At 41.8% G+C, this 23,923-nt stretch overlaps 1 protein-coding gene across 1 annotated transcript in view; it reads left to right on the forward strand.

Annotated features, from left to right (window-relative positions):
* The window catches only part of INSC (INSC spindle orientation adaptor protein), a 1,419,009-nt gene that overhangs the window by 185,898 nt on the left and 1,209,188 nt on the right, over positions 1–23,923 (forward strand). Inside the window, exon 3 of the mRNA XM_078681025.1 lies at positions 14,902–14,980. Within this exon, the coding sequence (XP_078537151.1) occupies positions 14,976–14,980 (5 nt within the window). The 5' untranslated portion in view covers positions 14,902–14,975. The remainder of the gene's footprint in view (positions 1–14,901; positions 14,981–23,923) is intronic.

Consider the following 23,923-nt stretch of genomic DNA (forward strand, 5'->3'; position numbering starts at 1 on the left):
TAGTAACGTGGTAGACTCAAAGTGGTAGAATAATCCTTAGTATTTATTAAAGAATAAATACAATAGCAAGAGGTGAGCGGCAGGGGGAAAAGATACCATCAATCTTACAGCCAACTCCACAACTGACACTATACAGAATATGGTCAGCAGAACCAACCTAACATTCTACACACGAGCTACTTAAAGATATGCATACACAATAAGCAATGCAACAGTGTGCCATTTCTGAGATGGAAAAGAGTTACTGTCCAAGGTGTAAAGGAGGAGACTGATGCACACGATGTTATACCAGAGAACTGCATAACAGCTGCAACTTCCAACAAGGTCATCAAAAATAATGTCAGATTAGGAATAGACAACTGCAAACAGTGTGTTGTAGCAATACCTGAGCGAGGCTACCGGACCCCACAACATTGGCGTAAGCACCTGGATACCTCGTCTACAGAAAACTCCAAAGAAGCTAAATGCCGGAGAAACAGAGACATAAGACCCTGCAGCCAGATTAGTACTTTCATACCACGCTGTACACGAGCTGGCCAAACCGGGCTGAGAACAAGACACGTTCAGCCAACAACCTAACTTCTTGATACACGTGCTGCTGAGGCTCCAAAATGGCAGCATGCTGAATAGACACCTGCCAGGTGGCTCCAGGCACGTCCATGTTTGATAGCGTCCCAAACCAGACATGATTTGCTGCTTACAACAGTGTCCTAACAGAACGCCGTGCAGCACATCCACGCGATCCTGTATGTTTGGTAAGACTGTGCGCACTTTGAAGGGCTCGAGCTACTAATTTGAAAATGCACAGTGACGGTTTAACTGCCTTCGGCACCCAAAAAAACATGTGATGACATACAAATACTTACCACGATAAATTTTTCACTGCTGATGGCCTCCTCCTGAAGCCAGTCCCAAGACCAACCTGTGGCAATAAAAAAAAAACTATACTTGCTTGTAGATGTAATGCGGCATAGAATACAGCAGCATCATCTTGACAAAACTTCGAGTGAGAACTCATCTTGTGCACACTATGAATGTCCATGCAGCATGAATAATGCGGCACTTGTAAAACGCCTTCCCTTTCGGATTATTTTATAATCTTAGATGGCTGAACACTAGAGGCACATGCTGTGAAGGAGACTATACCATAGATCAGATTGCTAGAAAAACTTGAGCTCGCTGTTTAACAGGCACAAACTGAAATTCTGTTGAGCTGCCCATACTTGTTGTAGTAAGCCTACACACTACCGGTGTGGCTTAATTCGAAAGTTACATGTCCCTAAAGATGTTAGAGAGTGCAGCACGCCTATGCTAGGGCTGTCCAATGTGAAAGATACAGGTGAGGCTGCGAGGTGTTATGCTGCATTTTCTCTGGTTTCTTGTGCATTGATGTACTTTTCTGTGAATATCCTCTTGGTTTCAAGTGAACACTTGTACTCACCTGTGAACTGTCCTCATGGAAATGTACTTAGTGTAGTCTGGTCTTTTCTGAACATCTTCTTCCTGGATATTTGCATTGTGCCGTCAATAACAGTTGTTTCTTTAGGTTTCTTGGGCTTTAAAGACTTCTTTACTATGTAATCTTGATCTTCATTAAGAACAGCCGTACAGCATGAGTTTTATTTCCAGATTTGTTGCCAAAATGTGTGGTGCAATTCCATGCATAGAGGTGAAGTGGTAGATATAGCGAGTAATGTCTTTGTAAGTTATTTATTAAGTCCATAACATCAGTGGTAGCAGCCCCACCAGAAACAGCCTCCCTGCTGCTCAGCCCATCTTCAAGTGTCAACACTCACACCAGGCACCCAAGCATCCTACTCATGTCCATCACACCAACATTCCATACAGAACACTCACATTGGCTGAGCAGCTAGGAACCAGTTAACAAGGGAGCATAATAAGCACAACAGGAAGATACCACAATGTGATGACTTCTTTTCTCTCATTCTGAACAGATTATGAGGTAATTTTGCATGCAGGTATATGTAAAATTTTAAAAGTCATACGTATTCAGTAAAGAGCAACACTGAAAGTACAAGATCCTATTTCGGAGAAAGTTACATTCTTTGAATATTTCAGTAGCTTACTCTCCTTTAAAAGGTGTTTCTATATTGACCCTTTAGATGCATTGCTTTTGTGAAACGTGCTTCTTTAACATATGCCTTGCTGGCAGATGTCTGTACCAACTGAAGATCATAATAATAAAACCTAAAGCCTATTCATATATTTAGAACGGATTAATTGGCAAGTCAGCGGGCCTCTCCTGCGTCCCTCCTGGCTTTTACGATAAGAGGACTGTGCAATTCTGGGGACTCGTAGGCCATATTTACAAACGAAAAGAGAAACTGCAAATCTTACAGTGGCGGCTCGCAGTGGGAGTGCTGTGGGACGGTGAGGCGGGGGAGGGACAGGGTGGGGGTAGTGGAGTCAGACATAAGACATCAATGAGTAAAGTAAGTATATAAATAAATAAAACTATTTACCTTGTGCTCGGTGCATCACCACTTCCACAAGTAAAGTAAGTAAATAAATAAATCAAACTATTTACCTTGCGCTCGCTGTATCGCCGAGTGGTGATGCACCGTGCGCAAGGTAAATAGTTGTATTTATTTATTTACTTACTTTACTCGTGCATGTCGTATTTCGGACTCCACTCCCACCCCACGCTGCCCCTCCTCCGCTCCAACCCACCACCCTGCAGTACTCCCACTGCGAGCCGCCACTGAAATCTTATATGACAAAATTCCTAAAACTCAGAGCTAGCTGAGGATAACGCACATCACTCAGATCCACGCTACTATGAATCCCAGTTTCTCTATACAGGTCAAGATGTTATCACATTGATGTCATTGTTTAAGACTAATGAGGAAACCGAGGTAAATTAATTTAATCTGACAGGCTTTCCGTATTGTTTTGCTTTTCTGTATTAGGACCCTGATTTTGTAATGTTAGAGATGCCTTCCATGTCATCCTGGAAACCATTTGCCAATCTGAGCTCGTTTAAGAGCCTAATGCATTCTGGGAATCGCAGTCTTTGTTTATTTCAAGTAACCCAATTGGATTAAAACACGAAAAATATTAATTGGTAAACGGAATGTCCAGGCTGGAACGTGGTGTGCCTGATAACTTGGAGTTTATTTCTGCCACATGCCATGAGCCATGAAAGCTTTGAGTTTCTCATTATGAAACCCGAGAAGCTCAGAAAGTCCAGGTATTAATTTGCATTCTGAGATTTCTAGTCCATGTGATCCAATTTTTAATAAAAAATCAGGAGTACAAGTCCCATAATGCAAATAAAAGTGCAGACTGGTTGAGCCACTTGTGCATGGCTCTGAGGAAATTAGGAGCTCTGTGCTATGAAAGTGAACGATGAGGAAATTATTCTCTCAACATGAACATTATTATTTTTCAAGCAGAGAGCTCGTCAGGCAGGCGTAGCTCACCTATGTTGCACGTTCTTTGCATTATGGGAGCTGTGCCTTTATAATGGGTACATACTCCTTGGCTGCACCAGGATGCGCGAAGTCATATCATGAGTTACTGAACTATTTATGCCTGAAGGGAGAACCCCCACTAGCATTGCTGGAAATGTGCATTTGGGCCCAAGAGAGCCTTGCTACGCCACTGAGTGACTTATAATTAGGGCTCCCGGTTTTATGGTATTTATTTTTTTAACATTTCCGTCTTTATTTATCTATATTTATTTTTGGGCCATCTTATTAGTATTTATTCATATTTATTTTAGAGTTTGCGAATACGTGGAGCAAAAAATTGTAAATTTCTACATTTAGTTAACTGATAAACATACACTCATACTTTGATGCCTGTCGCGCTTTAGCAAATTCAGCAGCCTTTTATAGCAAACCACTACACCCACCGGTAAATATTAGCAATTTACTCCAAATATATTTTCACATATGCCTGTATTTAACGATAACTTAACCTGTTTTTTTTTAACTCCCCATGATATCTGCTCATCTGTTGTCTTGGAATTCACAACAGAAAGCATGAAAATACACTCATCAGAAGCACAATTTTCAGTATTATTCCACCTCAAAAAATACATACGGAGAGGAAACCCATTGTTTTCTGTCTGTATTTATTTGCAAAAATCATTTAAATCGGAAAACTGGGGGCCTGACATGATGTGAGGGCGGGAAGCTGTCTGTCCTTTTTGTGGCTTCGTCTTCTGAGGGAGGCTCTCCTCAGCGCCACCTGTGTGAATGTATGCTTGAATGCTTCGGGTAGGATCACTTTCAGCTCCAGAGACTATCTAGTTACGCTGGGAGGCAGCAGGGCTCGATTCGTCCCAGAGTGCCCGGTCAGTTTGCATCGCCTTTCTAGGTTTTTACTACATAGTGATATCCGAAGTTGGGTGAGAGTTTATGACCTGGATTCCAGGTTGGGGCATTTGGAAGACGTGAGGGTGCTTCATGCCGCATTATTCATGAGAGGCCCTGCAGCGAGACCCCCTGGGGTAACAACCCTACTCGCCGGTAAGAAAAGGAAAGCTGTTTGAATTTCTCGTTTTGGAGAAGGGGGGGGGGGGGAGGTCGGGGCTTTATTGTGTCTGAAGATAGGTGCTTTATGGGTAATGTTTGTCTTGGCATTGGCGCGAAACACACCTCGGCCTGTTCTAATTATGTCTTATTTGTAGGGCTATAATACACATTGCAACTCAGTCCGAGTATGACACACCAAATAAATGCGCAGCATCCGCAAATTGGCCTCTTTTGATGAGGTGGCTGTGTCATCTCTGTTTTTTTTCAGCCCACTGCATACGTCCACTGGTGAAACTTGGAGACTGAGTTTTTCGACTCAAGTTTGGTTCAAGCCCCAGTGTGCTTGATAATATTAGCAGCAAATACAGAAGTGCCTGACCGTTACCATGGTGACATCGGGACAAACGAGAGCTGTGCATGTGGTCCTTTGTGTATTTACCATGTGCCAGTTCTATGTAGTGCTTTAAGTGGAAGTAAAAAGGTTCAGGTGGGGGCGTCTCTTAAAGGAGGCGTCGCAAAGGTGTGTAACTAGGTATCTTTTTCAAGAGTCATGGCCTTCGCAGTTAAGGGAGTGGCTGATAAAGTGAGCTAAAATTGTGTGTTTCACGGAGTATGCCATCTGAGCAGCATATGAGTGTCTCCGTGAGTTTTCTGCTACTGCCTCCAGGCATATTGCAACAATGGACACATTTAAAAGTAGCTAGACCTACTGGCTTTGTCAATGCCTGTTAATGTCGAATAAATAAGTAAAGACAATGATTTTGTTGTGAATAATTAGGACTGAAAATGTTCCAATTCTAGAAATATAAGACTGTAAAACATGACTGAGATCTGTGGAAGTGACAGAGGTTTAAGTGGGCCGGGTCCCTCTAGGTTTCAGACCCAGAAGTAATTAAAAACAAGCATTGAAACGGCCCCCTTTCGGTTCATGCATTCATTTTCTTAACATTACAGGTAAAATACCGGATCGATCTCTGAACAAGGAGTGTAAAATATTAAGGTAATCAATGTCGTTCCTGTCTAAATTTCACGTGCTTTACTTGATTTTGCATCCCGTAGGGGCGTTAGCTTTTTCCAGCATGTTTTCTTTCTGTATTTTTTCAGTTAGCGTATTGCTCTTGTCTAGTGCATGCTTTGAACAAGTCTCATCCATGTGATTATAACGGGAACCGACCTTTACATCGCGCTGAAAAGTCATATTCGATTCTAACAGGCCACGGTTGAGTTGTGGTTGAAGGCAGTGCGATGTTATGCAAATGTGAGTGTAGGTTGGCACTCAGTGCGATTCTTCGTTTATATGTTTACGCCACACCTTTAATTATATAGGTCATGCCTCTTTACGGAACCCCCACCCACACTTTTTTCATCCCTCTTAAAGCCCTAGAAAGGGATATTGGTTTTCAGATGTCTCAGTCACATCCGTTTTTCCCCAACACCTTCCCTCTCATTGTTAGACATCTCATTCTGAAATCCTCCCTCTGCATCTAGCATATGTTTTTCACACTCGCCTTCTGCATGCACTTCCTCTTGCATCTTCAACTTAGCCATTTCCCCTCACATTCAACCCACCCATTCACCCGTAAGCATTGCATTTTCTTTTCAATCTACGCTATCAATAATTCGACCGTTGTGTACCTTTCTTTCTTTTTATTTTATATTTAGAGTTTTATATAGCGCAAACTCGACCCGAAGATATTAGGTATCAGAGCACTTTGCATGAGCAGAGTCTTGTTACAGAGGGACACATACATTGTGTAAGGCACTGGGAGATTAAGTGATTTGTCCAGAATCACAGGATGTTTAGCATCCCTGCCGAGACTAGAACGCCGTTCCCCAGCTTCGAGGTCGACCGCTCCAGCCATAATGCTACATCCTCTCCTTCATCACAGTTTCTCATGGAATTACATTTAGAATTAGCTCATTTGGGACCATCTCTCTCTTTGCTCTGCAGTGATGTCAAGAATTGGAGATGTATGCTGTCTGAAAACCTTTATGATCCACTGACAGGCACTGTAGGACATTCGCAATGTATTCAGCCTTAGGATAACCGACCCACAACCTTAACTCCTCCACGGGCAGATTTATTACATCAAAGTTGCTGTGCTGTTTTGCACATGGGGAAAGAGACAGAGCAGATGCAAATCTAGTGCTGTTGCTGTGCCCCCCTACGCTGTTGGTCAAACAGGTTGCCGGCCACCAATGACACACCGTTTCCCCATGCTGCAAAAATGTGTGTGTGATGTCTAGCAAACGTTTTGTACTAGAAAGGTATCCTTCTTGTAGAAAAAACAATGTAAAACCTAATTTGAAACGTTTCCAACATGGTTTGTTGTATACTGTACAGTGCACTATTCCTGCAAAGTTTGAAAAGCTTCAAGAAATAAAAAATATTCTCTAATTTAAATATGAACTTTGAGGAGGACCTATTTGTTTAGACCAATTGGCTTTGCAGAGGCTTGTTATTGGCTACAGATAATTACTTCAGTGTTTGATGCAGCTTAAAGGGCTTGTTTTTGTGGATAAAACAGAAGCATATCATTTTTTTTATTTTCCACTCTAACAATCTTAAAGTGTTAGGCATCGGGTAAGTGACTGGACATAGGCACAATAATTCATTCTGGGATAATTTGCAGTGCCTTGCCACAATCCATTTGTGTAATTCACGCTCCTTTGCATTTCTATACTGGGACCCTGTTCTGGGATGAGTATTCATAATACCATTTGTATGAATTATTTCTGCTAGGTCATTGTTAGACACTTCGTGTGATCTTACATTGCTTTGAATGACACTTAAATGCGCTGTAATGTGCTGAATGTGATTAGCGCGGGCTCTCCAGGAAGGCAGCCTTTTAATGCACACCTGTCCGGACAAAATGCATTGTTTTGGTGCCTGCCATTAAAGCCCAAGTGGGGTTGTTCCTAGGACACCGATAAAAAGTGGTTTGTGCAATGTTAAAATCTACCTCAACGCGCATTGCAATTCTGCGACACAATAGAATTCAATGTGCCTCAAAATTTTGAATATATCCCCTGGATTTGCATGATATTTGTAAATTGTTTTTTTAAATGTAAAAGCTAGTCTGCTCACTTCTGCTGGGTACATTTGAAAAAACGTCAATTTTTGATTATAAAACAAACAAAAAGATCAGTTTACTGAATTGAGGACAACGAGCACCAAAGAAAACCAGTCAATAGTAAACGCAAGCCGAACGAAACAACCCCTCACAGCCCGACTTTGCCTTTTTGAATGAGGTAAGCTTGAGATGTGTACTATACCCTGGAAGAAGCTAGAACCTCTTGATGTTAGTACCCTTTAATGGGCCACTGCCCAGTTACAGCTGTTACCCTGCAGTGGTGACTTCAGAGCTGGGACGCCTCCAACAAGAACATAATACTGCATGCTCTGCAACGCTGCTAAACAAAGGTTTGAATCTAAAGCTGCTGGTACGCACAGCATGAGGAACATTACGCTTCTGTGCTGGTTTTCAAAGCCTTGTGTTAACATATTTTAAAACATAATCTTGGTAAATTTAGTGCAAGTAGGAGGCGGTCAAAGTGGTTGTGAGTGATGCCTGAGCTCTTATGTGGGGCAGAACAACCTAACTCTTTCCAAGCAAATAAGTTTATGTTAGGAACACCAAACTTACCTTTTGCAGTTTGAAGGAAGAAGCAAAACGGTCCTCAAAGAATATGCATGTGTAGCAACATAAAGACAACACATACAATTTTACCAGAAAAATTGTGAAAATCATATGTATCAGTCAGAGGTACAAAGGGCATTTCATAGGAAGCAATAGCAAGTAAAAAATCAACTGAACAGCACAAACACTGATGGACACTTTAATGGCACATTCCAATTAGTTGTGTTTTTCCTCTTCTGTGCTGCTGCAGTTAATTAGTCTTAGCCTTGTCCTAAAAGTTATGGAGTTGATAGGCAAATTGAACAAATCAATCCCAGTTTAATTTCTACCTTGCTGGGCCTCATTAATAGCCTACATCTTGATTCCCATGACACAGTGAGCCCTGGAACCATGCTTAGGCATAATTATCATAAGCATGGAACCGCAATTGTGGTGAAAGCTGTTTTCCGTGCCAGAACTTGGGGTGGTTTCTCATTTCCATAGGCCTGTACATGGGAGTGGATCTCGAGCTCTCGAAATGAGGGACTGACTTCTATCATCTACAACAAAAGCTTCTTGGATATCTTACAGTCAAGTAACACATGAAGTGCTGTAAAGAGGGATATCAAGTGTTAGGAAACTTGCAGGGAGTGCACTTACCACTTAGGGAAGTCATCCATGCACTAGATAAAAAATATATCTTGGTACAAGCTCATCACAGCAATCCTGGGTCTGAAAATGGACGAAACAATAGAAGACGGGAGAATTATGCCGGCTGCAGAAAGGGCTGACAAAGAGCTCCATCTTGTTTGAGAGAAGAGAAGCCAATCAATCAATCAGGAGTTTGTTAAAGCGCGACTACTCACCCGTAAGGGTCTCAAGGCGCTAGGGGTGGGGGGTGCAGGTTCCATTCCATCAAGGAGGGGGTCTGTCGAAGAGCCAGGTTTTGAGGTTTTTTGCGAAGATGGGGAGCGATGTTGTCTGTCTGAGGTGGAGCGGAAGGGCGTTCCATGCTTTGGCCGCGAGGAAGGAGAAGGAGCGGACTCCCGATCTGGTCTTTCTGGTGCGGGGGACCACAGTGTAGGAGAGCCAGGCTGATCGTAGGGCCCTTTGGGGTGCGTGGAATTTGAGCTGGCTGTTCAGGTATGCTGGTCCGGTGCCGTGGAGGGCCTTGTGTGCGTGGGTGAGCATGTTAAAGGTGATTCTTGCCTCGACGGGAAGCCAGTGGAGTGTGCGCAGGTGCTGGGAGATGTGGCAGTGTTTTGGCAGGTTGAGGACCAGTCTTGCGGCGGAGTTCTGGATGTTCTGTAGCTTGCGGATGAGGTTTTTGTTTATTCCGGCGTAGAGTGCGTTGCCGTAGTCGAGTCTGCTGGTGACCAGGGCGTGAGTGACTGTCTTTCGGTGTTCGAGGGGGATCCATTTGAAGGTCTTACGAAAGAGGCGGAGGGTAGTGGACAGTACTGGACCATGTGGAAGCCCAGGCTGGAGAGAAACCTTGATTCTAGAAATCTTCATTGAAAGTTTTTCAGCATCTTCAAAAAGTGGGACTTGGTTATTTTGTCACCTCTGGTGAACCGGGAAATCGTAAAATATCTCTCTGCGAAAGGCATATTCTTGCTTGCTAGAGATTGCCAGTTTAGCCCACTCTTAGCTTTTCACAAGGAATTTTGAGGCTATAGCATTCATCTCCAACAGCTTCTTGACTTGCCTCTTTACTGAAATCTGAGCACTGAAAAAAGACTTAGGGGCACATGCATCAAGCATTTTACCGGTTGCAAATGGGCCGATTCGGCCCATTTGCGACCAGTAAAATGCCTTTTCCGGTGCATCGAAGGCATCGCATTTGCAAAATAGGTAATACCAATTTATGCAATTACCTAATTTGCGAATGCATTTAGGGAATCACAATTTACGATTCCCTAAATGTGATGCATGTAGCATTTCCAAAATCCGACTTTGCATTTAGGAATCACAAATTACCATCAATTTCAAGTTGATGGTAATTTGTGAATCCTTTGAAAAATGCACAAAAGTGCATTTTTCAAAGTGACAAGTGGTGCCAACACACATAACCTAAGGGCATGTGTGTGTGCCACATGTGCACACTTATCTTTTTTGAGGGTGAGGTGGGCCTTAGGCATCCTAGCACCCTTGCAATTGCATTTACAATTTGCGATTACAGTGTTAAGGATTCGCAAAAATATTTGCGAATCCTTTATGCATAGACATTTGCGATTACCAAATAGCGAATCCTTAAAATTTGCTATTTGGTAATCGCACATGATTACCGTGATGCATGTGCCCCTTAGTCCAAAAGTAGTATGAGGCTATAAAAAACATCCAAGTAGTGAATCAACTGTTGGGGCTGCAAAATCAAGCTTTGTTCTACTGTGAGCATTTGGTGCCAATACTGAAGTCTCCATTGGGAGATTGAGAACAAGATTTTTGATTTCAACGTACGCTTTTTAGCTTCTGCATCATCTCTAGCCTAAATGGAGGAGCTCGTCTTCCAGAAAAAAGATTAAGTCTAAGCGTAAAAATGTTGTGGAATGTATTCTGCAAGATTTACCTGATCATTTCTCGATTGCGATTGGCATGATATTTGGCTTAGGTGCTGGTCTATTATTATAAATAAACAAAAAGGAATCCACCAGTGGGTATGCGTGTTCCCTACAATGGTGGGGAGCACGTAGTGTTCTTAAAATACCCCTCACACACCAAAAGCTCCCTTGGTGTCATGCTTCATCATTGGGGTCTGCGCACCCCTCTACGGGATGCGGCGTGCTACTACCTACGGCCACTAATATCAATGAATATGTGTGGTGCGTGTGTTTTTTTTTTGTAAATGTGAGTGAGTGGTGGGGTTATAAAGTGATTAAAGTGATGGTTAAAAAGTACCTGGCTCGTGGGGTGAACTCAGAAAAAACGTTTAATGGGCCCCCAGGCTGGCACTATTAAAAAGGGTGAGTTTTGAGGTACTGATGTAATGCAATGCTGGGGGTCGCGTAACGGGCATAGCGGAAAATCTATACGCATGCGCACTGACAATGCGCCCCGCACTTTATGCCGGACAGCAATGATATCGGTCACACGAGCCGGAATACCCTTACAATGGCAAGGAACACCTTCCGGTTTCCAACTAATTGAATCCTAATTGGCACTAAAGGCAGAGATATATAGACCGCCCCATCCTGCTAGACCCGCATTCACAGCGGAGCCGTGTATGGGGCAGGAAGGCAAAACTCTCTCCTTGGGATCGTGAGTATACTGTTGGTCAACAAGTGGCAGGAAATCTTCAACTCTGTAAGTAAGCAAGCCCTGAACTGTCTATTACTTACAGGTAGCAGATTGGCACGACAGTCCCCTACGCTAGGAGGCTCATGAGGCATACCATATTGAGGATACAAGTTTGCATTTGACTTACTCTGATTACCCCCCTCACAGCATTTAAATCCCAGAATCACAGGATTACAAGCGAATAGAGCGTGTGTTTTATGTTTGGTGTTTCTGTATGTCTTGTCACACACGCATTGCTGGTCTATTATTAACATTGACTTTATTTGGTGTTTTGCCATTCTACAGTTCTATTTGGTTTAAAACCTCCAAAATCTACATATTCAGATACTTAATTCCTATTTTAACAATTTTTGAGATATTTTTCCTAATAGTTTTTTCGAGACAATAGACCTCGCGCTATGCATGTCATAAGCATAAATGTCTTTTACAGAATGAAACAGCAAGAACATTATACACACGTATTATATACCTTTGTGTACTTACATACTTGAGGGATCTCATCATGTAGGATCAAAACTCGCATATTTAAAAACAAGAGCAGAATTAGGTGTGCTAAACCTGCCATTAAACTAGTTCAACACTTAGATGCCCAAGTGTGAGAAATTAGGCTACTGGTTGAGGGGAGTGAAACCCTCCTCTAGCAGCAACCGCAATCCTTGTCAGGGTGAGGCACAAGCAAACCCCAAATTAACCTGCGCTCAACCCTCTGGCAGCTGGGCACAGAGCAGTCTGGCTTACTTTGGAGGCAATGTGTAAAGTATTTATGCAGCACTTCAAACAGTAATAAAGTGAAAACACAACCCAAGAAAAGCTCCACACCAAGTTAGAAAAATAGAGCACAATGTAATAAATAAATCAAGGCTAAAACGACAAAAATTCAATCAGTAGAACCAAGGATATGCATTTTTAAATATTTTGGTGAAAATAGTGTCAAAAAGCCTAAAGAGCGACTTGTGGCTATCTGGTTGTGGGGGCGCCTGGGACAAAGTACCAAGTTCAGGCCCACTGCGATGGAGCAAGGGTCAGATACAGGGACCAAGTTATCTTTTCAGTCCAGCGCAAAATCGTTTGTGGTGGGGAGGACGAGAGGAGCAGCGAAGCATTGCAGGCAGTCGTTGATGTAGCGCAAAGATCCTGTTGTTGTTGAGAATGGTCTGGCTGGAGTACCACAGTGGCTCTCCTTGCAAAGCAATCGATGCTGTGGTGCAAAAGGTCCGTGTGACTGAAATTCACATTGGCAGGCGGTGTGAGTAACAAGGTTTTGGTGCCAGTGGGTCAGTTCGCGAAGAGTCCAAATAACTGAAATTCAACTTACTGAGGACATACCAAGGGTTCCGGAATCGGGGGGCACCACTGGGGTTCAGGGGTTTATCTAGCTAAGTCTGGGTGCTGTTTCATGTTATTTGGAGCCTGTTATGTCCCTACGGCTCTGAACAGGAGGTCATCAGACTAGCTTTTGGAGTCACTCTGGGATTCCTAGGTTCAAGTGCAGGTCCAATCCCTTATACTCCGACAGTAGCTCAGCAAGGCAGCAGCCCAGCTAGGGACTTGTCTAGCAGGTCAGTAGTCCAGCAGCATGGCAGTTATTTCAGAAGCACAGTAATCCTCATTCCTGCCAGAGTCTCAACAGGTCCTGATGTGTACTGACGAATTGGCATCTGAGATGCCTCCTTTGAAGTGGGAAAAGCTCCTAGAGATTTCCCTTTGAAGTGTACAGGTTTAGTCCCTCCCCTGCCCTGGCTCAAGACTAATTACAGGGGGTATGCAGCTCTTTAAGTGGAAGCAGGACACAACATATTCAAGTGTCAGTAGGGCTGTGCCCAGCTCTGCCCCTCCATTCTGCCAGTGGTGGCCCATCCAGGCACACCAGAGGTCTCTTTTATGTATGGCTGTCTTAGAGGAATACACAAAGTCCACCTGTCAGTTACACCCAGTCATGTGACCAGACAGATGCTGTGGGCACTAAATGGCTAAGGCAGTAAAATGCCAACTTTCTAAAAGTGCTGTGGCAACAAAAGATGGACAGAACAAATTAAATATTCACCCGCAGTCAAGAGATCTGGGTTAAATCCATTGTTCTTTTACATACTACACCACGCCAGTTTGGGCCCAACCATATGCAAATTAGTCGTGACCCTGCTCCTCTTGGGAACAGTCCAGCCCAAACAGCCAAGCCGGGTCTTCCCTGGATGAAAAACAAACATCCTTGAGCCAGTTTCAGGGTCTCACCCCTCATGAGCCAGACTACCTTGAATCCAGTTGCATAGCGAGCAAGAGGCCCATGTCTGGGCACACCCATCCCACTTGGTTGTGCTTGCTGGTGTTGTTTTGAGGCATTCTAATGGGGGTGGGTAAAAGTTCTGATCTTGTGCTTCATTTAGCCAAATCCTAAGTTTATGGTCCAGGTATAGTTGGTTACCAGATTTTGCAAGCATTCTTGACAGTTCTTCAAAGACTTGTAGGCAGTGCCTGACATTTGGGAATTGATTTCAAATACCATTGATGTAGTCTTATGATTTTACCTTAGACAAAGTATATTAGTTTGAATTTGTACTTTTATATTTTCTATTGTTTATTTTCCTTTTGAAGTGCCTTTGTTTTTTTTATTAAAGTAATCCATCCACTATAGTATCATGACTTTTGTTAGTTCATTTCAGTGGTTCACCTAAAAGAGCAGAAGGACCTTAATTATCATTTGTTAATATTTTGTTAGCGCTGTGATCAGGTGTTTGAAGGTTAGCTTTAGGATCGAAACAGAACCCTAGGGTTCTTGCCGTTATGTGTGGGTGAGGGGTTGAGACCTAAAGTAACACAATCACTAGGATTTCATTTGGTGGGTCATTAAATCACTCTCCTTCTTTCAGTGGTACATATTTAATGTAACCTGTTTGATTTGACGTTTTGCCACATTTTTTATCCAGCCAGATCTGGAATTGTCAGTTGCATACAGGTCGAACTTCAGTTGATGTTTTATGATTATCTCTGCCAATGGCCAAGTATTAATTAATGTAATTAATTTAGCCTGAGCCATAGGTAGAGTACTGATGGACTGTAGATATCTTGTGTTAGCTGGGTGCAGGTCTCATTACTTCTGATGTGTGAAAATGGGTCCTCCAACCCGTACGATGACCATATTTTATCATCCAAATTGTGTCCTTTACCCTTGGTTTTGTCATCCAAGCGGCCTTGATTACAGCAATAGTAGGGGCAATACTTGTTCGACTTGCTTCCAGGTTATGTTTTCTTCTCATTTGGAAGGAGTCTTTGGCGGGCGGGGTCTGATGCGGCCATCCTTGCCTGTGTGTATATCGTATCCATTTCGCAGGGGTGAAGGAGTTGCTGCAGTCAGATCCTATCTATATTGTTCTCAGTGCTTTTATTGCTAATAATCTTCCAACAGTAGTTGCTTGCTTGTGTTTTTCTACTAAGTTCTACATTCACATGATTTTTATATCTGTACGACTGATATTTTCTTCTTGCAGACATCCTGAAAACTCTACACATTGCGACAAGATAAAGTGACATCAGTGGTGGGGCTGAAACACAGTATCGAACAATGAGGTAGGACTAAACTGTTCTCTATACGTTATGTGTTTCGGTTACGGGAAGTCTGCATCATACTTTGCAGAGTTTATTTTTTTTAAAGGTATGCATTTAATTTACCCTGCTTTACATTGCATTTTAGTTAATATAATTAATATGACCACAGCTTTAGCTTTGAAATTTATAACCTGAGGCAAATTTTATCTCTAGAATTCAAACCCATTCTGCTTTAGAGAATGCAGAATGGCATAGGGTAAAGTATACAAAAAGTGATGGATGGAATGCTTGAAATAATCTCAGCCACTGTTAATTACTTGGGTCAAATCATAATCCATCATCATTTTGCACACCACGTCACATCAGGCAAGTCAGGTCCTCCCTGATCCAGAAGACAAGCAACCCAGGACCAAATATGCCCTCGTTGTGGGCTCCTTAGCCAGGTACAGCAAGGTTCCACTGATGCAGTGTGCACGGAACCCACGTCTGACCATACCTGACACACTAAAATATACAAAAAAGTGATAGATGAAATGCTTGAATTATGGGACTAGTCCAATCCTAACGGCATCAAGTAGAGTAGCATGCTGTTCTGTATCACTGACTTAAGCAGTGCAAAGAAAGGCTCTTATTCTTAAAACAAATATACATCACTCAGTAAATCTCAGAGATAGCTTATTGTAATGAAATGTGCACTATTATGTGTGACTAAATGAAGTGGACATAATTATTGCCAGAGAAGATGACTCGAGGGATAGCATATAGTAAGAATCAAGATTCACTGAAACATTGATATAGTTTCCATCAAATATTAGATGTATAATCCAAGCTTTATGCCCATTTGAAGGGCTTGCGGATCATTTTTGATTATCACCTGAAACATTTTATCCAATGGACAGATATGCTATTAAACGTGGCCAGTACATATTCATCGCAAGGTGCTGTAGGCACTAAAGATAGTAGATGATGACCTTCCTTTGTAGCCCATTTTGTGTTTTGTTGAACCAGATTGCAGCGTCTAAGGGAGACCTTGCAGTGTATTGTACAGAGTCTTGGGTTTCACATCTCAGTTGGGGTTAGATTGCTTCTCCACAGATGAGTAAATTACAGCTGGAGAATCTTCAACTGGCTGCGATCCCTTGATAGCACTCTTTCATTTTTTTCAATTGTTTTATTACGCTTCTTTGCATATTTTGCATTCAAATTTGCAAATCTATTTTCTTAGGCAAAACATTTTTAAAAAGACATTCACAAATAAAACAGCAGCCAACTTAACTAAAAATTACAGAAACATTTATCCAAAGCAATAGCTATGTGGAACTTTCAGGGATACAAAACATTCACATTTTAAAACGTGCGACACCAGTAGAGAAATCGTTATTTTATTATTATTTTTCTTAAAGACAGTAAACAATCAAAGAACAGATGCGTTGAACCTGTCATCTCCTAATAGTATTTCCCACCATTCACTCAAATCCTGGTCATAAAACCTTAAAATCTCCAATATACACGGATGCCAACATTAATTCTAAATACAACATCCCTCATCTTTAACTGGCAAATAAATATACATAGTTTACACAACTGAGGAAAGCTAAAAAGTGTCTTGTTAGATGGGAAAAAGGTTTTGATGATAAAGAATTATAATCAGTTTTTAGACTTTTGGGCAGAATTGTTTCTCAAAACACTGATTTGTAGCTCATCAGCTTATAATTTCCAGGTTTCTTCACATACAAAATAAAATGGAGATTCTGTTTTCTGGTTAAAAAAAAAGGCCATGCATACGCCCAAGCTCATTGTCTAATCCATTACCAAATTTGGGAAGGCAAATACCTATTTAAAAAGTTTATTCCCTGATTTTAAGAACCAATGCTTCTGTCAAGAACAACAATTTCACTAATGTGGGATGCCTGGGTAGGCAGAGGGGAGCTACTCTTCCCAACCAAAGCTTTAAATAAAAAAGGAGTTAAAAAAAGCCCTCCATTTAACTTATGAATGGTAAGTGAATATAAAAAGAAGTAATAATTATGGCTTTCACTTTCATTTTATACCAGTTCTTATCCTAAAATAAAGTACTGTCAGGGCCGGACTGACTACCGGGCAGTTTGGAATGCTGCAGAGCTGGGGATTGATTCCACAGCGGTGGGGGCTGATTTCATTCATGGAGACCAGCATGTGCTTTGAAATAATCAAAGCAAAACGAATTTCGTTTAGCACACACAGGTCTCCATGAACGAAATCAGTGCCCAACTCAGCAGCCCGGTAGCCAGTCCGGCCCTGAGTACTGTACAATGATAGAAACAATTATTCATAATTATCCATATTGTACAACCTTTTACCATTAAGCACCCAAGTAAAGGACAATCACATTTTGCCACATTTCACATATAGGTTTTTTCATTGTTTAGTGCCAGCTTAATTTCCTTTAAATATATGTTTAGTTTATTATGTTTTCTTTGCAAAACATTTGGTTTCAGTGTAACCATCATCAAGCCTTCCTCAACAAAGACTCCCAATCTATGTCACTCAATTAGGGAGAGAATGAGTGAGCGTGGGAGATTACTTTTGGTGAATGGGCTGTAAAAACCAAAATAGCAATTAACAAGCAAGCACCCTTGCTTAAAATCACTCTCAATTGGCATTTGCTGGTCAATCTACCTTTTACCAAGACCTCCACCCTAATCATTTTTTTCAAAGGTAACACATCTCTAAAGTATCTGGTGAGATATTCCAATTCCACAATTTAGGCAAAAGTAGCTCTCTATTCAGTGTATCACCATGCAACTTACCACAGTAGAAAAAGGTAGTCCATTGTTTGTTTTTTTATATATTTTTTTATTTTAACAGTAAGACAAGAGCAGGCAGTACAGATATCAGGTGTTTCGCAGTAAAATACAGAACAGGGCCGGGCGGGGGAAATATACAAACAATAATCACTGTAAGAAGTAAAAGGCCCTGCACGGGTACACATAACGGAAATAGGAAATAGGCAATCTATTAAGCAATCAAAGCAATCCCAGCCGCGTGACCTCGTCCACAATGTTACAGGATAATTAAGCCAGCGAAAACACCCGGACAATAAAGGATTCGTGAAAAATAAACAGCCCATCTCTCGTAGAAGGAAAAAGAAAAGAGAAAAGGGGGCCATAGAACAAAAGAAAGGCAAAATAAAAAACTCCACCCCTAACCCCCCACCCTGCACCCCTGCAATGGCTACGGCCTAACCCCACTAGCAGCGTGCCTGTCGCCCAAGAACTACCCTAAAGGAAGGGAAAAGAGAAAGCGGAGGAGGAGAAAGCAAACACACTCCCAGCCTCCCGTACCCCCCGCCAACAGCGACCACCCCGAGACATGGTAAAAGCAATATTTAGCAATTATACAAACCAGTCAGGGAAGGATAAACAACAACCACCCAATTCTCGTCACAATATAGGCACAACCCCGGCATCGCTAAAAACTATTTTATCGGGACCCAGCGATAAAGTTCAGCCCTGGCCAGTACGGTCCGTCATAAGAGTCTTTGCCACTCGAGCCGCCATGTTGAAGGAAAAGGCAAAGCGTCCACAAAAGTTTTTGTCAGCACAGAAGGATCGAATACAGGATAAAAGTTCACGGCTCGAACGAGGAAAGGTGTTCAAAAACAGCGGGTATCCCAAACCATCACCAAAGAACTCGCAGCCACATGGAAGACCGTCTATAGATGCGTTAGGCGGCAGCAGGAGCAGGCAAGAGACGCTAGCGAGAAGCACGGGCTGGCGTGCCGGTAATAGGGGACCGTCAAGGTTCACGAACTCCGGGTTATGCACGGGGACCTCGACATCAGATGTGCAATGCACCGCTGGTACCATCTCTAGCTGGAAACCAATCGAGGTGTCTTCCTCAGGTTCCAGGATACCGTCCACTTTCACCATCAGTGTCCGGAACACAGCGACTGTATGCGAATGGAGCGCCTCAATGGCGGCCACAACGGCCTGCAGCGATGGCGCGCCTTCCGTCCGCTCCATCCCCTCTCAATAGGCGACAGAGCCGGACTCGAACCCCGGAGGCCGGCTGCTCCGGAGTCGCAGGCCACGCAAATCTGATATCAAGTAGTGGGCGCTCCTCATCTTACAGAACACACCTTCGCCGTCAGAGAGGGCCCCAGCCCGTCGACCCCGGGGGGCAGCAAGGTCTCCAGGCACCGGACCCCCACCACAGCAGCCGGCGTGGCACGCTGGTGTGTCACCGGTGTAGATCGTTCAAAGGATTGTCACAAAAAGTCAACAATTCAGACACTCTTCGGGAGACCGGGCTCAGTCCAGGTCTCACGGCCGATGTTGTTCAACTCTGACCCGGATAGTCTAGAAATCGAGGCCCCGGCTTCCACACGGTGTTAGGCCGAGAATGGAAACACGGCGTATCTTCGTCAGCCGATGAGGTAGAAATCTCGGGATTGCACCTGTAGAAGCAGTAGACCTTCATAAACAAGGAAATCAGGTGTAAGGTCAGGATTAAAGACAGGATAATCGAGCTGCTGTCGGAGGTCAACGGAGCCGGGAGCTTACGCGGCCATCTCGATTCGTAGCATAGCTCCTCCCAGGTAGTCCATTGTTGATGGGCCTTTCTGAAACCCAGCGTGTTCTACTGATACAATACACTTTTCCCTCAACCTAATCTCTAAGCCAGATAAGCAAAAATATGTTTAAACCTTTTCGCCTTCATACCCATTAAAGGAATACAATTATAGTACGTCTGGTCATCCCTACTGCACTTCTTAAAAATATATAAATAAAAAATCTATAATGTACTTCGAAGGAGGTGGGATTTGGCCAATTATTGTCACCTACTAAAAATGCATAACATTTTTCTGCCCATCATGCCAGATTCTTGCAATGATGTGCCCTGAAATGCGATCCAGACCAGCATACCTTGATAGGCTCATCAAAGAGAATATTTTTGTATTTTTTTCCACAGACATTAGATCTAAAATAAACTTGCTCATTTCATTGTCCAATTCCATGACCCTTTATATTTACACATGCAGGGGCATCCATTGTTTGTTTCGTACCTAAGGTAACTATTTTACAAAAACCTTCAGGCATTTTGCCAGTAACTATTAAATCTGGAATGGTGTCCCATCCCTTACATTTCATGGGTTCTTTTCTCTCTCTAACCATTCTGCAAAATTTATGGCCAACTCAAAATATCAGCATGTTCTCCTCATATGGTGATGTGGGTGCATGGCCCCTACTTTCTTTTCTATATCATCACTAGAGAAACTCTTAACTGTAGACATAGGTGGCACAGTGAGGTCTACAATAAAGAACAGACTACTACTGATGACAAATGATGAGATGGAGTGGATGAAGGGGGATTATTGGGTCATAATGGGAATTATACACTTTTGGCACATGCTGCTTGCTCACGGTATGGGGCAAATGCTAGTGAAAGTATAGGAAGTTGATGATTACTAACTATATGGAAAACTGCAAAGACTGGAAAGCTAACGGCAATAATAGAATTGATGAGCTTCTTTGCTTGACTAATAAACAACCTAGCTCAAGCAAATCGAATCTCACCTCAGCACGAAATACTTTCCAGGCCTTGGAGATGTCTCTGAAAGAAGAAATAGCCAAAGGGTAAGACGCAGCATCCTTTAAAAAAATTCCAGAAGTCAATTGCATGCCTCGTGGTTTTAGAATCCTAATCTTCCCATCAGTTGAAATTACTATTCTGGGCAAAATAAAAAAATGAGAGGTCAATCTCAAGGAAGCATCTAACAATATGATTAGACAACTCATTGACATTGCTGAAGAGGGATATGAAAATTGTAAAAACAGAAGCAGACTTGTTAACAAAAAAAATTGAGGAAGCAAAGTGAGGGGAAATCACAATAAATAATGAAGAAATTCTTAATCAAATCATAGATGAATATAAGGAGGACATTATAAAATGGAAGCACAGAAAATGTTGTTGAGATCAATAAGATTATCAACAGAACAGGGAGAGTATACACATTTGCCAAATGATACAGCAACATTACAACTGGGACCTCAAAAGAGCCGGACCAAACTCTGCTCTCAACAGAACACAGTTTGGGAGTGGGCTCACCAGCAAGAGATATCATAGCCTTCTCTCCTATGTTTTGAGGAGGTTAAATGCTACCGATTTGGTATGAGAAATACAAATACCAAGGATACAAAATAGTGCACAAGCAAAAGAAAATCAATCAACCAACACCCTCCGCAGTAACGACAAGGACCGGGAGGAGAAAGGAACTAGAAAACACCTCCAACAACTAACAAGACATTTATCTGACACTACACTGACTAATCACCAAAGTACTGGACCTGGTTTATCTTTTTGCCCAACAGTCTTTTTGACACTGCCAAAACCAAGACTACCTTTTCAAATTCCCACATTAACTTGAACTTACTTCCTTTTTTATTGAGAAACTGCCACAAACAATGAAGGAACATTTGTTGAATTTTGGTACCACTACTATTTAAGATCAGAAGAAATACATCTCTTTACCTCATTTTTAGAACATCCGTCTTTGACACTTGCAGAATTAGCACAAGCAATGGGGATTCACACAACCCTAACTATCACATATACTGTTCAAAAGAAATCAACCTTTACTCCTCAGCTGGCACCTGGTAACACCATAGATTTATTTCACACTATCGTTATTCATGACTTGAACATAGTCTGTCAAGTACAGTAAAAAAATATATATTTATACCCAGGAATCTAAGTCTAAAAGAAAGGACTGTTCTCAAATCACTGCAAGAGAAAGAAGATCATATTATCAAAGAAGCATATAAAGTAGGGAACATAGCCCTCCTACATACAGAAGTCTGTGAACAAGAAGCACTACCGCAACTTTCAGACATGTACTACTCCTATGTGAAAAATCCTAACAATCCAGTCAAGCAGAAACAATTACATCTGAATTCCAAGTTAGAGGAATGGTACACTCATGACCTATTAACATGGGATTAGAAATGCCATCTTTAGATTGATCACCCTCATATGGCACCCTACCTATTACCGAAAATCCACAAGAAAGTCTTTCCACAGTTTGGACGCCCTACTCTAGCAGGCATCAAGTCAGCCTGTTCCCATATTTGTGCTTTAACTGACCTTCAGCTGCATCTATTTATGAAGGATCTTCCCTTATACATATGAGAAGTACAAGATGTCACATGGGAACTTGATTACATACTTGTCACCATTGGTGTATGGAGTATTTACACAGAGATGGAAATAATGCAATACAAAAGGCTTTGAACAACAAACCAGCTGGATTTCTGAAATACAATAGCATGAATGAGATGCTGTCATTCAGTCTATAAAACAACATATTTGGTTCCATTGGAGAGTACTAAAGACGGACACAAGAGTAAGCGATGGGCATAAAGTTTGCTTCCTGGTATGCCTGTATATTTATGGGAGAAGCAGAGAGATAATGGCTTTGGGATCAACATTTCAATGACTGTACCTTCCACATTATTTTTTTGGGAAGATATATAGATGATATATCATGCATCTAGTAAGGTACGCAAACATCCTTGAAAACATATTTGAAGGAAATTAACAACAACACATGGAATATTAAGATAATTTCTACCTTCTCCACTAAACAAGTCAATTTATTGGTCATTACAGTCTATATCAACTAAAATGTTTAGTAAATATTCAGCAGGAAGCTCAACTTTAAGAGCAGACATCTGTCAGCCACGCAGTACCATTTGCTGTGTCCCAAATGGAGCATTCCAATGAATCGATCTCAATTGCAGGGATGAGGAAACATACCGATCAGCTCCAAATGACCTAATTGATACACTACAAGAAAGAGGATATAGCAAAACTCATTTACAAACAATTGCAAATGAAATGGAAAAAACGTTGTTCCAAACCAAACCTTCCTTAGTCAAAGATACAGAATAATATCCGATTCTAAGCAATTAACACAAAAGACATTATGGGCCATATGTATCATTCAAAATTGAGATCGCAAATGTGGAAATTCGCCGAATTTCGGCGTTTGCGATCGCAATTATGCTTAATGGTATGTATTAAAGAAAAACTGCCTCGCAAAATATTTTGTAAATGAATTTGAGGAATTGCAATTTGCGATTCCTTAAATGGAATGTATGAGGCACCCACGTTGTGCGAATATGGCATAAGGAATCGCAAATTACCACCATTTACATGTTGGTGGTAATTTGCGATTTCTTTCAAAAATGTACATTTTAGCATTTTTCGAAGTGGCATGTGGCGCACACACATGCCCTTAGGGCTTGTATGTGCGCCACATGTGCACCCATGCTCATTTCAGGGGTGCAACAGGGTGTCCTTTTGACACCCTGGCACACTTGAAATTGCATTCTCAACTTGCGATTCTCTAATTGAGAATCGCAAATTGAGAATGTCTTCCCAGAATGAATGTGGAGGTATTCCTTAATTGCGAATTGCAATTTGCGATTCGCAATTAAGGAATATTTAGGATTCGCAAAATGAATTGCAAATCCTACATACATAGCATTTTGCGATTCTCAAATAGCGATTCCCAAAAATCTGCTATTTGAGAATTGCAAAACCTAACATTGATACATATGGCCCTATATCATTATATAACCTGAAAAGTTCTAATATGCCACTGGCATCAACCTACTGGGTATTAATAAAATAAGATACTTCAAATTATCTCCAGGGACGAAATTCCTGATAAATGATTCCATTAATTGCAACAGCACATATGTGATATATATTATCATTTATCCTTGCTCTGGTCTGTATGTGGGCAGCACAATTTGACCATTAAACATGCATTGGGAAAAATTATAGAAACATAAATAATCTGGAGATGGGATCACGACTTTCAGAACACTGTAACCAGCCTCTTCTCAATTAAAGGACCTTTCAACTTTTTGGATTAGAACATGTAAAGGCCCTCAATGTGTTGGTAACCGTGAACTA

The sequence above is a fragment of the Lissotriton helveticus genome, chromosome 3_1, assembly GCF_964261635.1.
Source record: "Lissotriton helveticus chromosome 3_1, aLisHel1.1, whole genome shotgun sequence".
Taxonomy (NCBI): domain Eukaryota; kingdom Metazoa; phylum Chordata; class Amphibia; order Caudata; family Salamandridae; genus Lissotriton; species Lissotriton helveticus.